Here is a 14,803-nt window from a genome sequence, read left to right as displayed (position 1 = left end):
GTGGATGACACCGATGAAGACTCACCTGAGGGCCAGTAGCCTGCCCTCTGCCTCGGAACCAGCCTCCATTCCCCTACACCGACTCATCTCTTCTACTTACGTAAGTGTTAACCCCAACTCTCTCTCTCTCTCTCTCTCTCTGTGTGTGTGTGTGTGTGTGTGTGTGTGTGAGTGTGTTTGCTCTTCTAACTCTTGTCCTATTTATCTGTCCTTTATCATTCTTTAGTCTTTATCACTTGTCTGTCTGTTCTGGGAGAAAAATGAAGGAGACCACAAGGATGTTGAAAATTCCTCAAGGGGGGAATGGAGTGAAAAAGGTTGAGAACCACTGGTCTATACACAAACACACGAATATATACAATACAGTATGTCCTGCTTAACGTTGTGTCGGTACGTCGCTGAGCTTTCTAGACCCAAATTTTTTTTAACGTCCAGGCGATCGGACACTACGTTGTTTTGCGACATCATGGACTACTTTCTACGGCGCATCACCCGCTCTTGTCTGGCTACGCTCTCTCGGTTCGGCGCACTGCTCTCACTCGCAGAACGACACAGCGTCCCCAAGCGACGCCGAGCTAGTCTTTGTTACGACTTCACATCATTGGTGTGTGCTTAAGTGCTTTTGCTCTAAAACTGTACTCTAACCATTTAAAATGACTTCCAAGCACCCATCAAGTGCTACTGATGCTAGTGTAGTGAAGAGGCAACGTAAGACCATTACCCTGGCTACGAAATTGGATGTATTAGCCCATTTTGAAAAAGGGGAATGTGCTGTGGACATAGCCGCTGTGCTTGGTCTAACCCCCCACAACGGTGCGTACTATCCGGACCAACGCTGACAAGATTATGGTCAGTGCTGGAGGTGGGTCTTTTGTGAGTGCAACTAAGACAACTTTTACTAGAAGCACTGTGATAGAAAAGGTGGAAAAGATGCTGGCAATGTGGATGGAGGACCAGAATCAATGCAATGCCCCTGTGAGCCTTATGGTTATCCAGCATAAGGCCAGATCCTTGTTTGACTACTTAAAGGTAGAAGAGGGTGAAAGATCGAAGGAAGAGACCTTTACGGCCAGCCGAGGATGGTTTCACCGATTTAAGTGTCGTTATAACTTACACAATATTAATATGACTGGTGAAGCTGCCAGTTCAGATACGGTTGCTGCCGAGACATTCCCGTCAGAATTCAAACGGATTATCCAGGAAGGAGGCTACTCATAGAAGCAAGCCTTCAATGTGGATGAGACTGGTCTCTTTTGGAAGAGGATGCCTGAGAGGACCTGTATGTCCAAGGAGGAGAAAAGAGCGCCAGGTTTTAAAGCGGCAAAAGACCGCTTGATGATGCTGCTGCTCGGCACGAACGCTGCCGGCGACTTCAAGCTTAAGCCTATGCTGATTTCTCGTGCAGCTAACCCACGGGCTCTGAAAGGTTACTCCAAGAATCACCTTTCAGTGATCTACAAGGAAAACAAGAAGGCATGGATAACCGGCGCCATATTTAGCCAGTGGTTAAACGTGTATGACGTCCCTACAATGAAGGAATACTGTGCCAAGGAGAACCTTGACTTCAAAATTCTTCTGATCCTTGACAATGCTCCACCTCATCCTCCCAATCTCGACGACTTGCACAAGTGTAAAAGTTGTATTCCTGCCTCCCAATGCAACAGCACTGATGCAGCCTATGGACCAAGGCTCCATTGCCGCATTCAAGGCATATTATTTACACCGTACCATGGCCCAGCTGATCAAGGCTACAGACGGAGATAATAAAACTACGATCAAAAATATTGATGTGGCTTCAACATTCTTCATGCAATTGACAACATTGGCAAGGCATGGGAAGAGGTTTCAGAAAGTTGCCTGAATGGTGTGTGGCGTAAATTGTAGCCCGAGTGCGTCAACAGTTTTACGGGATTCACGGACTTAGTCCCCAGCAGAGAATAGGGTTATCCTCAGCTTGGCTAAAGAGGCAGGCTTTAATGAGCTGAAATCTGAGGATATTGAGGACGTCCTGGCATCCCATACAGAAGAGCTCACCAATGAGGATTTGAAACAAATAACAGAACACAGTCCCATTGAAGACGAAAACAAACCTCAAAGAACGCTTAACTACCAAGAGGATAGCAGAAGCGTTCAACATGACCCAGCAAGAAATGCAAATCCTTGCAGATGACGACCAAACAGAGAACGTAGCTCAAAGATTCGACGCAGAATTGATGACAGTCTTGGTTGTTACACTGATATGAATAAGAAGAGTAGCACCAAGCAGTCAACACCTAATTTATTTATTTTTTTGTCGCGGGACGACAGAAGCAGCAGCAGCATCTTCACAATAGCCAGCAGCCGAGGAGGAGCAAACAACAACGAAAGAGGAGCATACATCAACAGAGGAACCCATCAACGCAGGAGGAGGAGGCAGCCGCAGTCTCAAGTGACTCACTACCCTCCTCCGCTACCACTCACCTCCTCTGCTCCCGCCATCCGTCTCCTCCGCTTCACTACCCACCATACACTCGCTCTACCACCTCCCCCATCAGTAGGTACCCATACAATCTTAGTAGTTGTATATGCAAGCACTATTTTCTATAGAAATGGCAATGATAATCTTGGTATATGTAATGTAGTTCATAGGGCAAAGGGAGGCCCAGGAACGTAACTCCCGTATTTTATCTATCTATTTTGGGGAAAATTAATACGCTTAACGTTGTTTCGTATAACGTCGCATTTTCAGGAACATAACCCCAACGTTAAGGGAGAACTTGCTGTACAGCATGACCTTCAAATTCACAGGGGTTAGGTTCTCAAAGTGGACGCGAATCGCCAAATCCACGAATAACATTTGTTGACCAGGGGAAGGGTACATTTTTACTTGTGTACAAAGAAATTTATATTCCCTTTATGTGTTTAAAAAAATTGCCATTTACATACACTATGCTTTGCCATAGCAAAGCAGACCAATAAGGACACTACTTCAGCCGACTCCCTAGCAACGCTTGCTCCTCCCACACACCTTCCTTATGACTATTTTTTTTTTACTTTTTTTTTCACAACATGCATGTAGGATGGTGTGTGCATGTAGCCTAGTAAAAATAAAGTTACAAAGATCTACCCAAAAATACGAGTTGAAAAACGACCACTATACCTCACACCTTGACCCAGTAGCCTGGTAGTTACAATGGCGAGTCTAACTTGGCTACAATGCTGTCAGCGATGTTAACAGATGCAAATGTGAAAACAAAGTTATCTGTAAATTTTCATTTGTATCAGTTATTTGAAGTAATTTTGAAACAGTTACTGCTTATCTACCTCTGAAGAGTTGGGTGCCTGCCATAGGGATGTTAATCGTTTCGTCTCGGGTTTTAATCAGTACAGTACAGTCGACCCTCGTTAATTTGGACCCCTTTAATCAGGATTTCGGATAATTCGGACGAAATCTGAACTGTCCATATCAAATTTCTGGTTCTGGGATTGTCCCAGTTGCAATTTCAAATTCTGTCACTTCTAAGGAATAATGAAGTCTCTGGTGCACTCTAAGATTAAGAGAAAACGGACGACTCAGGCGTCTTGAAGTGAGAGAAAACGGACTCCTATGACAGGGCACTCAAATAAAGAGACATGGCTACATGTTTTGTGGACTACCCACTGTACAGTATCCTTTTCATCACTTTGTAATAAAACTAGTCAGGCCTATGTGTGTTTCTGATAATTACCATAACATTATATATTTACATATTTAGCGGTTGTACAAACACAAGGCCTCACACATGCCACTCAGACTGACAGACTTGACAAGTTTTACCAACCATAAAGATAGGTGAAGCTTTAAACTTCACTCACAATGGATCTTGAATATTCCAACTGTCATCAGACATACCTAAGTTGCCTCAACAATTGCAACCCCAGTTGCAATATCAAATTCTGTGTCACTTCTAAGGAATAATGAAGTCTCTGGTGCACTCTAAGATTAAGAGAAAACGGACGACTCAGGCGTCCTGAAGAGAGAAAACAGACTCCTATGACGGGGCACTCAAATAAACACACACATAGCTGTTTAATGCATTATTATGCAATATTAACCCCTAAATCGGTTAATTCGGACAATCGGCTAAAATGGACACCCTTCCCCCCCTATTAGTCCGAATTAACGAGGGTCGAAGTTATAAATCCAGCTTTTATATTTGCAACAATATTTTTTTAACCAAGAAAAAAATATATAATGTGTAGGTAGAATTTAGCATACTGGACGATTCATTAGCCTACGGAAGACCGCAACTTCACCAACAGTATATGACGCAGGCCGATTTTTTAAAGCTTTTTTTTTTCAGAAAAAGTGTCTGATACGCCATAAAATATGTTAACTGTTACTTAACTCAGCAGTTTGGGGGTTGACTTACCTTCCAGGAGTAAGCCTAGATCATCAATTTCAGCTGAAATAATTGAGGTTGTCTTATACACCAGGTCGCACATAAGCCGCAATACACGGTTCATAAACAAAGGGCAACACACTTCTCATTAACTAATGGAGAGGAAAAAGGCTTACCTTGCCATACTTGGAGAAAACAGACTTGAGATCCTGTGCCCTTGTTGAGGAGGCCAGGCCACTGACCCACAGGTTCCTTCCACTACTGCTGCTACTGCTCCCACTGCTACTCTTGTTCTTGTGATCTAAAACAGTAAACATTACTGAATTAAAACTCTTCATTCCCACAACTAACAAATGATGGCACTTTTACAAAGCATCAATATTCAATAATGTCAAACACCTTCAAAATCCTACCAGCTATTTTGACTCCAATTTTTTAATGCAAAACGAATTTCCATGATATTCTGGTAGTGACTATTCTAACTCTACTTACTGAATGCTTTAATACTGGTATATTCCACAAAATAAAGAGGGTACATGAATGGAGGGTAAAACTAATAAAGACAATACATCAAGAATAACTTACCCTTGTCATCCTTTGGCTTGTCATCTTTCCCCTTTTCCTCCCCAGTGCTGTAGAGAACATTGGAAAAATAAAAAATCAATATATATTCACTAACCTGTGTTCAGCATCAATCAATACTGTCCTATTAAAGCTTTTTTTTTTTTACTTAAACTGAAGTTTCATAATATTGTATTCAAAACTTACTTCCATAAAAGTTTTAAGAATAATGCAAAAGTCTTACTTCCATGATAATCTCCAATACAATGCAAAGTTTTACTTTCATTATAACCTCCAAATATTATGCAAAGATCTTACTACCATGATAATTTCTTAATAAAGAAGCAAAGGGGCTTAAGTATAATACTTATTTTCACAAAAATACAATTCAGATACCATCTCAGAAAGGCTAGTTTCCTTTTCAATATATCCTCCAAGCCACTGCATACTCGCATGCACACTTTGCGGACTAGTTGTCAATGACAGATCCTCCCACTGTCCAGACTTTACAACTCACTTGGTAGAATGGCAATACATGCCCTGTTCAAAATTTGGTTTTCTGCATACTGTATCATCATAATGCTGAATTGGTTTACGGAAAACGTTTCAAAATGTATATTTTTTTTTTCAGTGATTTACCACAATGGGTTATATGCTGAACAAAAATATACCAACTATATGTTAGTATTACCTACAACTTTACCCCATTAGATCCACTAAAGAATACAAGAACCCTTTAAAACCAAATCTAATGGCCACCCATACCCAAACCTCCGTACATTACAGGCATGAATTCTACACTTTACTCCCTTTTACCGCCTAAATAGAAGCTACATCCACATATTAATATGCTACCCTTTTCAATTGTTTATGTCCCAAATTTAATTATCTCCTTAACAAAAACGCTGAGAAAGGAAGAAAATACAACTCAAAATTAATAAATTAAAAAACTTCACAAGGGGGAAAAATAAGCCATACTGGCTTATATCAACTGCTTCCCACATCCACAAGTCTCAGGATGTTGGCAAGCCTGTGTGACAAGAACAGACTAGTGTGTTTAACAACTGGTCTAGCAGATGTGTACAGCAAAGGGAGATCATGCCCCATGTTTCAGTAGCAGCTTAGGACTGACTGCTGATGATACAAACCCAGTATGAGGAACCAACCTCTTGGGCTTATCGCATTCTTTCTTATCCTGTGAATCGTTGTCGGAGGTGTCCTTCTTCCCCATGGTGGAGTCTGCGCTGGCGTGGGTTGTGGAACTGCCCTCCTTGGTGTGTGATCGCTCTGTGGGTCGAGTCAGTCATCAGGACGGGTCGTGGCTCCCCTCTGGCAGGTGGTGGTATCCAGCGCCAGAAGCGAGTCACGCTGAGAAGCTGGTTCAGGTCGAACCAGGAAGAAACGGACGTACCCCTACATCATCGCTGCTGCTGCCCTCGACTGCGGTGTCATCCGTGTGAGAGGGTGGGGGGACCACACGGGGCACGGGGACCACACTCCACTCACTATAATTCAACTGCATACACCACTGCTGTACCTAGTATAGATGGGCTGCTCTGCTGGCTATTCATTCACATCTTGTATTACATACAGGCAAGACTGCATGCTGAAAAATTACTACTGAGAAGCTACAAGATGTCTTGTAAGGTGATTGAGTGAGGTGCAACTCCCAGGCACTTAAGCTGGTGCTTCTGTCAGTGCTCCCACCACCACATCTGCTCCTGCTGCCGCTGAAGTACCCGGTTCATCTTTGGGGCCTGGGTCCCCCACACCCCCTCTCCTTCTTCTCATTCTGGCTAAAATATACTCAGAGTATCCTAGAGAATAACGCTATTGGAATATGATGTTCATTCCTTATGTAGACGGAGATTTCTTTGCACAAAAAACTAGTAAAAAGTACAATGGCTGCCTACTCATGGCACTTTATTTAGTAGTAAACTTCCCTAACTATGGGCAACAAACTTCAGACTCACACATGAAATTAAAAGCTAGTATCATCTTCTATCTTCTTAAAGAGAAGCAAAGCAGTAATCACAGACACAGGTGCACAACAGAATCTTGTCATGTGCTAAGGTCCATCAGGAAATTCATGTGATAGGAATGGAGTCCAGTCACTTTCACCAAAACAGTCCTTTCATTCTCTGGGAAGATGAATCCTGGAATTTCTTCAAATCACAAGTGTGTGTGTGTGTGGAGCTCTCGAAGTCACTGCTCTTGATATCTCTTGCACATACCTGTTAAGTCCAAATATCACCTGCCATCATCGCCATCTGCGTTGTAAAGCCTTAATATCTCCGGTGATTCAGCAATACACGACAGTGTGAGCCTTCAGTTTGTGCCCAGAATTAACTAATCCTAACATATTAAACAAAAACAGTGCAATAAAATAAATACAATACAGTTTACCCAGCAAGGGGGCTTACCTTTACCATCTGCATTTGATGAATCGTCCTGAAAATAAATAACAGGTTCATGAGATTCAAATAAGGCACCTTCACTACTAAAATTTTTTCTAGTTCCAAAATTAAAAAAGTACACTTTTTTAAAGCCTCCTGTCATCATACACAAGTAGGCATTCTATATAGAGTAGAATCTCTCTAGTTCATACACCATTGGGATGGACTGCTTTGCAAAGATGCAGATTTCGTAAACTAATGGACCTTTGGATCACAAACTTAAAATAGATGGTTATGTATGCAAAAATTTTAAAGAATCCTTATTTAAGCACACTTTATGATGCAAAATATACAAATGTACGGATCATCTAAAGAGTGAGACCACTTAAGAGAAACAGATGAATGCTTGTAATAGATAACATATTGGAGTTTAGTTTTTACAAGCATTTTGTCCAAGTGAAATATTGACTTGAAAGAACCAGTCTCAAGTTTGTATCTTTTTAAATTAGGTGACAATTGTAAAAACATATAACCCTTTTTTTTACCACAAAAGATTTAACAATGATATGATTGTACACAAAAAAAAATTTTTAATACAATTGAAATTTTCATAAATTTCCTGAGAGGATGTCTACTTCGGTACAGTGGGTCTTTTTTTGGCAAACCTGACAAAGGTAGATTTTTAAAGGAAATTAAAATGAACAAATGTGTTGCGAAATAACCAATAAACTCGAGAAGTTCTACTGTGAGTGTACCACCATACTTTAATTATTACTAATAATTATACTTTCTAACAAGGAATAAGGATGGCATTCTTTAACTCTAAATGTTTTTTTGACTCTAGAAAATAACTGGGGGGTCAGTTGAAGCACAAGAATGTTCAATTTTAGTATTGATGATGAGCCTGCAATCCTTATTTTCACATTTCAAACAGTCTCAAATTTCAATTTGGAAGTTTACCTGGTCCATACGTTCTGAGTCATTGAAAGTCATTTCATCTTCAAGCATTTTGTCTTCATCTTCAAGCATAAGGTTGATCGAGTCATCCTCCATGTTGCGAGCATCCTCTTCATCACCCTGTCCAACTTCTTCCTCACTTGTCTTCTCCTTTACTTCTAATGAACAATATCAAGAGTAAGACAGTTTCTTTGGTTATCTTTTTGAGACACTTAATGTATAGTATTTCCACATGTTTGTGTTACTTTAGCCTTTTCCTCTTGCTTCCTATACTTTATACCAGACATGAACAACCCGCAGCCCGTAGTGTGATTGAGAAATTCTATTTTATGTGGCCCGCGGTTCAGGTAGATGCAGTCAGCATATGATGAGTAAAGCAATATTTATTAAAAGAATAATCTTCCCACACAATTCATTATTTTTTAATCACCTATGAGTAAGTAATTACAAAATGGTGAAACGGTGAAATAAGCATAAATAGTCAACACTATAAACATTTTAACTTGTGTGAGTTTACGGGCCAAGTTCGGTGTGGTCTGTTTGATGAATCAGCTGCTCTGTGGCAGTGGGCCATTTGAGAATTAACTAAGGTTGGGTAAGTCCAAGTGGGGTCACAGGCGGTGATCACATGGGTCAAAGGTAAAGGTCTCTTCCTTGTTGACAGACTGTCTCTCTCCATAGTACCTCATCCTTCATTACTTGAGGGTACTCTCATTTTTTCTACATTTTGTTTTGCTGTTTCAGATTACTTGTGAGAATTTTCCCATAATTTATTTGTATGTGTGTCTACACACACACATACAATACAGGTAAAAGAAATAATTGTCCTAAGGGCAAACACAGAGGTATACAGTGATCCCTCGGTTAACGAAGTTTCGGTTAACGAATTACCTTCCATAAGAATCTTCATTTCGGTTAACGAAATTCTTACGAAATCACGTTAACATGTTTTCGCTTGCTCACCAGCTGGAATATTAGTCCGCCAATACAGTAATCGGTTCTAGGGCTTAAATTCATTCCCATTTGAGTAAATATCAAGAAGGTTGTACTAGTCAATAATTTTCCATGTTTTATATTAAAAATTTTAGCCATTTTAACACTTATTTAACATAATTAGAGTACAGGAAACTAGTTTTCGGTGTGCCAATCAGCCACTTGACTCACCAACCAAGGCTTCAGTTTGTATCTCTGGTCAGTGGAGGTAATATCTTGCTTGTGGCTCTCTTGAACTATTTTTACATTTTTACAGTACATATTGACAATATATAGTGCAGTGTTGATTTAAAGAAAATAATCTTGAATTACACGTAGTGAACTTAAAATTTTATGGGTGAAATGACGGCATGAAGCATTGGGTGATTTCTCTTCCACCCCCACTTCCTTCTCTTCTCCCTTCTCCTCCACCCCCACTTCTACTTCCCATCATCACCTTCAACCAGGAGCCTTCTACACACACACCCCAAAGTAAGTGTACTTTACTGCATATATTTTTACTTTGTATGTAATTTTCGGTGAGCTGAAACCAATTACCCAAAATCTCATTGAAACAATATATATATATATATATATATATATATATATATATATATATATATATATATATATATATATATATATATATATATATATATATATATATGTATATGTATATATGTATGTATATATGTGTATATATGTATAGGTATGTGTATATGTATGTATGTATATGTTTCATCTTCTAATCTATTTCATCATATAATGGTGTTCTCACAGAGCTGAACTTTCACTTAACACGGATTTTCCACATATACGCGTGAGTGTCCGCTCGAGATGCTATTTTAGATTTGCCCCACCGCCACCCCTGCCTGTTTTAGCTCATAAAATTCATACAAATTACCCGGCTAAAAATATATTTTACATTGCTGAATTTATAATTTGGATCATTTTGAATATAAACATCATATATTTTGCATTAGACATACAAATTTTAGATAAATGTTTACCTTGAGTAAATATGTTATCTTTTGTGCAAAATATATGACATTTATATTCAAAATATTCCTGGTCTTACAAGAATCCAGCAATGTCAATTGTATTATCTCTAACTTTAGTTTGAGGTATTATTTATTAAAATTTAGTGGTTTTTCCCCAAAAATTTCTCAGAGAGAGGGGACGGCAGTGTAGTGTGAGAGGGGAGGGAGTTGAGTCCATTATTTGAATGGACATTAACTTGGCGACTGTATTTCTATTTCTTAAATTAGCATGTACCATCATAAAATTAAGATGTTATTTTTACTAGAACATAGTTATGTGTTTTCAAAGTGGAGTTTGGGGGTCGGGCGGTTTCTATGGAATTAATCCCATATGTTCTGTTGTCATACTTAGTTCATAACACTGGACCCTCTGGGTTCTTCAGCGTTAAGTGGGGTACAACTGTATATGTATATAATATATATGTATGTATATGTATGTATGTATATATGTATGTATGTATGTATGTATGTGCATATATGTATATATAAATATATATGTATGTACATATATGTATATGTATATATATATATATATATATATATATATATATATATATATATATATATATATATATATATATATGTGTATATATGTGTATATATGTATATATATATATATTATATTATATATATATATTATATTATATATATTATATTATATTATATATATTATATTATATAAAATTATATATATATATATATATATATATATATATATATATATATATATATATATATATATATATATATATATATATATATATATATATATAACATATATATATAACATATATATAATATATATATATATATATATATATATATATATATATATATATATATATATATATATATATATATATATATATATATATATATATATATATATCTTGATAAAATCACACGGGAAAATGGAAACAACGGAGTACCTTAGTTTGTGTGTGTAGTGTTGCTAATAGTGCACCACACAGTGCTAAAGTTACACATCAGATACGAGATAAAGGTATGAAGAAGACAGAGAAGGCGTTAAGTGTACAGGTATGAATTGAGGACACGAGTCAGGTGTGCCAAAAATTTAACACATGATTTACAACTATGACCCATCAATGGAATATAGCAACAAAAGGAAGCAGAATATTGAAAATGTTTTAGTCTTATCAAAAATCTTACAAACCAAAAAAGAAAGCCAAATAATTGGCAACAACAATGTGTTCAACGCCGAGATCCACTCTCTCCTCGCCAACCAGCCCGGCGTCGCCTGTGTCACCCCTGCCACTCTCACAGTCTGCCTCTCGCCTTCACTCCACCAATACAAATCTCATCTATCAGCCCTTTATCGGACTTTCTGGATGATCCCAGTCCAGAGGTCTTAAGAGGAGCGTCTGGCTTAGATCGACGAAAATTAAAAAAAATATATATGAAAACAATCCTGAGCAAAGGTGTTGCCTATGGCTGTACCTGGACGGAGTTTTATGGCAATACAGTAAAACCTAAATTAACCAACCACATATGGGGGGAAGGGGCCGACGGATAATCGAAAAGGTCGGTTAATAGTACATAAATTCTACGGAAATAAAACATACATTTTGAAAGTACCTTTCCCAAACTTATCTCATTTAAGTCCCTCTATTCATTTTTGTTCATTTGCCATTCATATTTCAATAGAATTTGCTTTAACACATTAACCACTTTAGTAAATAAATATGAACCAGCACAGAAACCGTGAATAAAAAATGGAAAAGTTAAAGAAAATATGTCATCACAAAAATTGTGACCAAGTCCCAAGTTGCTGATCTGACTTTCTGCCTCATTTACACACAATTGCAGGGTCTCAACTGTTTCTCTTACTATTGACAACACAACATACATACATACAGGTACATTGTTTCTCGCTCTTGATTTTTTTTCATTTTTGCATTTCTTTATGGTTCTTTATTACTATTATTATTATTATTAGCATTATCATTATTAATATTATTACATTATCGCCCCCCAGGCCCCGATGTGGGTCAGTGACCTGTGCCCGGGTGGGCTAATCCCCGTAAAAAAAATTTTTTTTAGGGGTTCGGGATTGATGGTTAATCCGAAAGTCGGTTAACCAAGGTTTTACTGTACTCTTAATATTTGTGCAGTTGTGTATGGTTTCTCCCTCCCTCAACCTTCCTTGGGTAAACATATGAATGATCATGGTGAAATATTTTCCCCCAAAATTTGGAATAAATAGCACAAAAAAGACTTTAGAAATTCATTTCAGGCAACATGTGACAAGTACAGTATAGGGGAATGTTGGTCACTGGTAGAAGCACGTATCATCAGTATGGCTCGGACCTTGGCAAGGAGAGGTATACACTCCGCTGCACCGCACATCTTACCTCGCTTGTACTGCTGTACCAGACTTCTCTCCTCAAATATCAGGATCTCATGTCATTCAAAACATAAAACACATCTAAAGGAAGCATGTGCCAAGAACACTGCTAAATCCAAAAGGATGAAAGAAGAAAATATTCGCTACAATAGCGACTGTAACAGCCGTCTCAGGGAGCACCTGATGCAGCCCAGCCCCAGCCTTCCACCCCTCTCCACTACCTCACGTAAAGAATATAACTAGAGTTCAGTTGGAGATGTAAAAATACACAACAAAACAATAACTCATGTAAAATTGGCTCAGAATGAGCACTTACACAGGGGAGAAAGGTTGAGAAACTTTATAGGGCTGTATCTCAAAATTAACTTTTCCAACACTCAAGACTGGAATTTCAATGAAACAAACACTCAGCACAGGAAGAAACCTTCCTCAACATAACTCCAGCTTCCAATTTCTCTATCTCGTAAGATTCATTTTGGGTTGAATATTTAATCCTTTTATTTTCACAAAAATTTCAACCAAACTTGAAAATTTTTTATTCCTAAAACCAAAGACAAACAAACATATCACCCTGGACAATTCAGTGGCAATACTAGATCTCTTAGTACAGTACTATCAATTTCAAGGCAAAATAGAAAGAAGTAATGGAGAAATTATACCTTGAAAATGTAGATAAATATGAGAAAATGTGTAAAGGGTTGAAAATTTGGAAAGGGTAGAAGGGGGTTATGGGGCTAGAATTGATGTACATACGATTCTTGATTGATGGCATGAATATCATAACAATCGACCAAAATTTAAAGCACCTACACCAAAAGCCGGACTCTCCTCTTTAACAGTAATAGAGATCAATTTGGGATAAAAATTTTAGGTATGCTAGCTACTTTCTTGCCCATCAGAAATAATAAAGATTGTGGCAGTGTACTATCATCTATTCAGCTTTAATTTGACCTTTCCTACTCACCTTTGGGTTCCTCTAACTGGACCTTCTCCTCTTCCTCCTCCTCCTCCTCCTTAGTCTCCTCTTCATTTTCTTCCTTCACAGACTTCTGCTCTTCCTTACTGTCATCTTCCTTGGATTCCTCTGTCTCTTTGGCCTCTTCCTGGTCATCCTCTTCCTCATCCTCCTTTGTGTTTCCTGAGTCACCATTTGTGAGATTTGTCACTTCTTCTTCACCTTCACCATCAGCAGATTCTTAAGTTTCAATAAAAAGTTTCACTGATGAACTGATCTAATATTTTGTTAGGGGTGAGACACTCAATATTATTCTGACGAAGAGCCGACATATTTAGATATATTTCCAATTTAAAATCTAACATTAAATCGGATGAAATGAAAATTTTCCCATTAAATAAATCCTAATACAGTATGGTAACTCACTGCGGTTTGGTTTAGCTGGGGTAGTGGGAAGAACATTCTCGAACTCATGTTCATCTGGGTTAACTCCATCATCTTCAAGAGCCTGGAAATAAAGCACCTTGTCATCAAATTATCACTATAGTACAGTACTATTGTATATACAGTACAGTACCATATACAGTATACAATTATATTATACATGTACAAATTGCAATTACTGAAAATGGACCCCATAGATCTGATGGCCCCTTAGGGATTGTGGAAACACACTGTCTACAAAGTCTTTCCTTTCCTAACAACAAATTAGGAACAGTATCCAAATCAAACCAGCAACCCATAGGACTAGAGAGAAACAAGGTATCCACTCAGTCATTGCAGGTAGTAGGCAGCTACCAAACGGGGAGGTACTACCGCCTGGGAAGATATTGGAAGCATAATGGGTTGTCTAATGAGAGATCCCGATCTGAATTTCTGCCTATTTACACACAATTTCAGGGTTTCGATTGTTTCTCTTACTTTGACAACACAACATAAATATATTGTTTCTCTCTATCTTTCTTTTTATGTCTTTATAATTATTATTATTATTACAGTGGTCCCTCGGTTAACGAGCACAATTCGTTCCAGAAGGTTGCTCGTTAACCGAAACCATTGTTTCAATGGGTTTTTGGGTAATTGGTTCCAGGTCACCGAAAATTACATACAAACTAAAAATAAATGCAGTAAAGTACACTTACTTTGAGGTGTGCATGTAGAAGGCTCCTGATTGATCATGATGATGGGAATTAGAA

General features: G+C 38.2%; 1 protein-coding gene across 6 annotated transcripts in view; it reads right to left on the bottom strand.

Moving 5' to 3' along the window:
* Positions 1–14,803, bottom strand: part of LOC121866944 (SAFB-like transcription modulator) — a 57,224-nt gene that overhangs the window by 31,372 nt on the left and 11,049 nt on the right. For all 6 annotated transcript variants that reach the window (XM_042366699.1, XM_042366703.1, XM_042366705.1 and 3 more), the window contains exons 2-8: positions 14,034–14,115; positions 13,617–13,847; positions 8,279–8,433; positions 7,346–7,373; positions 6,089–6,209; positions 4,947–4,993; positions 4,538–4,662 (exon numbers count right to left, since the gene is read on the bottom strand). In XM_042366699.1, the coding sequence (XP_042222633.1) occupies positions 4,538–4,662; positions 4,947–4,993; positions 6,089–6,209; positions 7,346–7,373; positions 8,279–8,433; positions 13,617–13,847; positions 14,034–14,115 (789 nt within the window). The remainder of the gene's footprint in view (positions 1–4,537; positions 4,663–4,946; positions 4,994–6,088; positions 6,210–7,345; positions 7,374–8,278; positions 8,434–13,616; positions 13,848–14,033; positions 14,116–14,803) is intronic.

This window comes from Homarus americanus, unplaced genomic scaffold (genome assembly GCF_018991925.1).
Source record: "Homarus americanus isolate GMGI-L3 unplaced genomic scaffold, GMGI_Hamer_2.0 scaffold14393, whole genome shotgun sequence".
NCBI classification, from domain to species: domain Eukaryota; kingdom Metazoa; phylum Arthropoda; class Malacostraca; order Decapoda; family Nephropidae; genus Homarus; species Homarus americanus.
The sequence above is the reverse complement of the archived record's forward strand: the minus strand, read 5'-3'. Positions and strand labels throughout refer to the sequence as shown.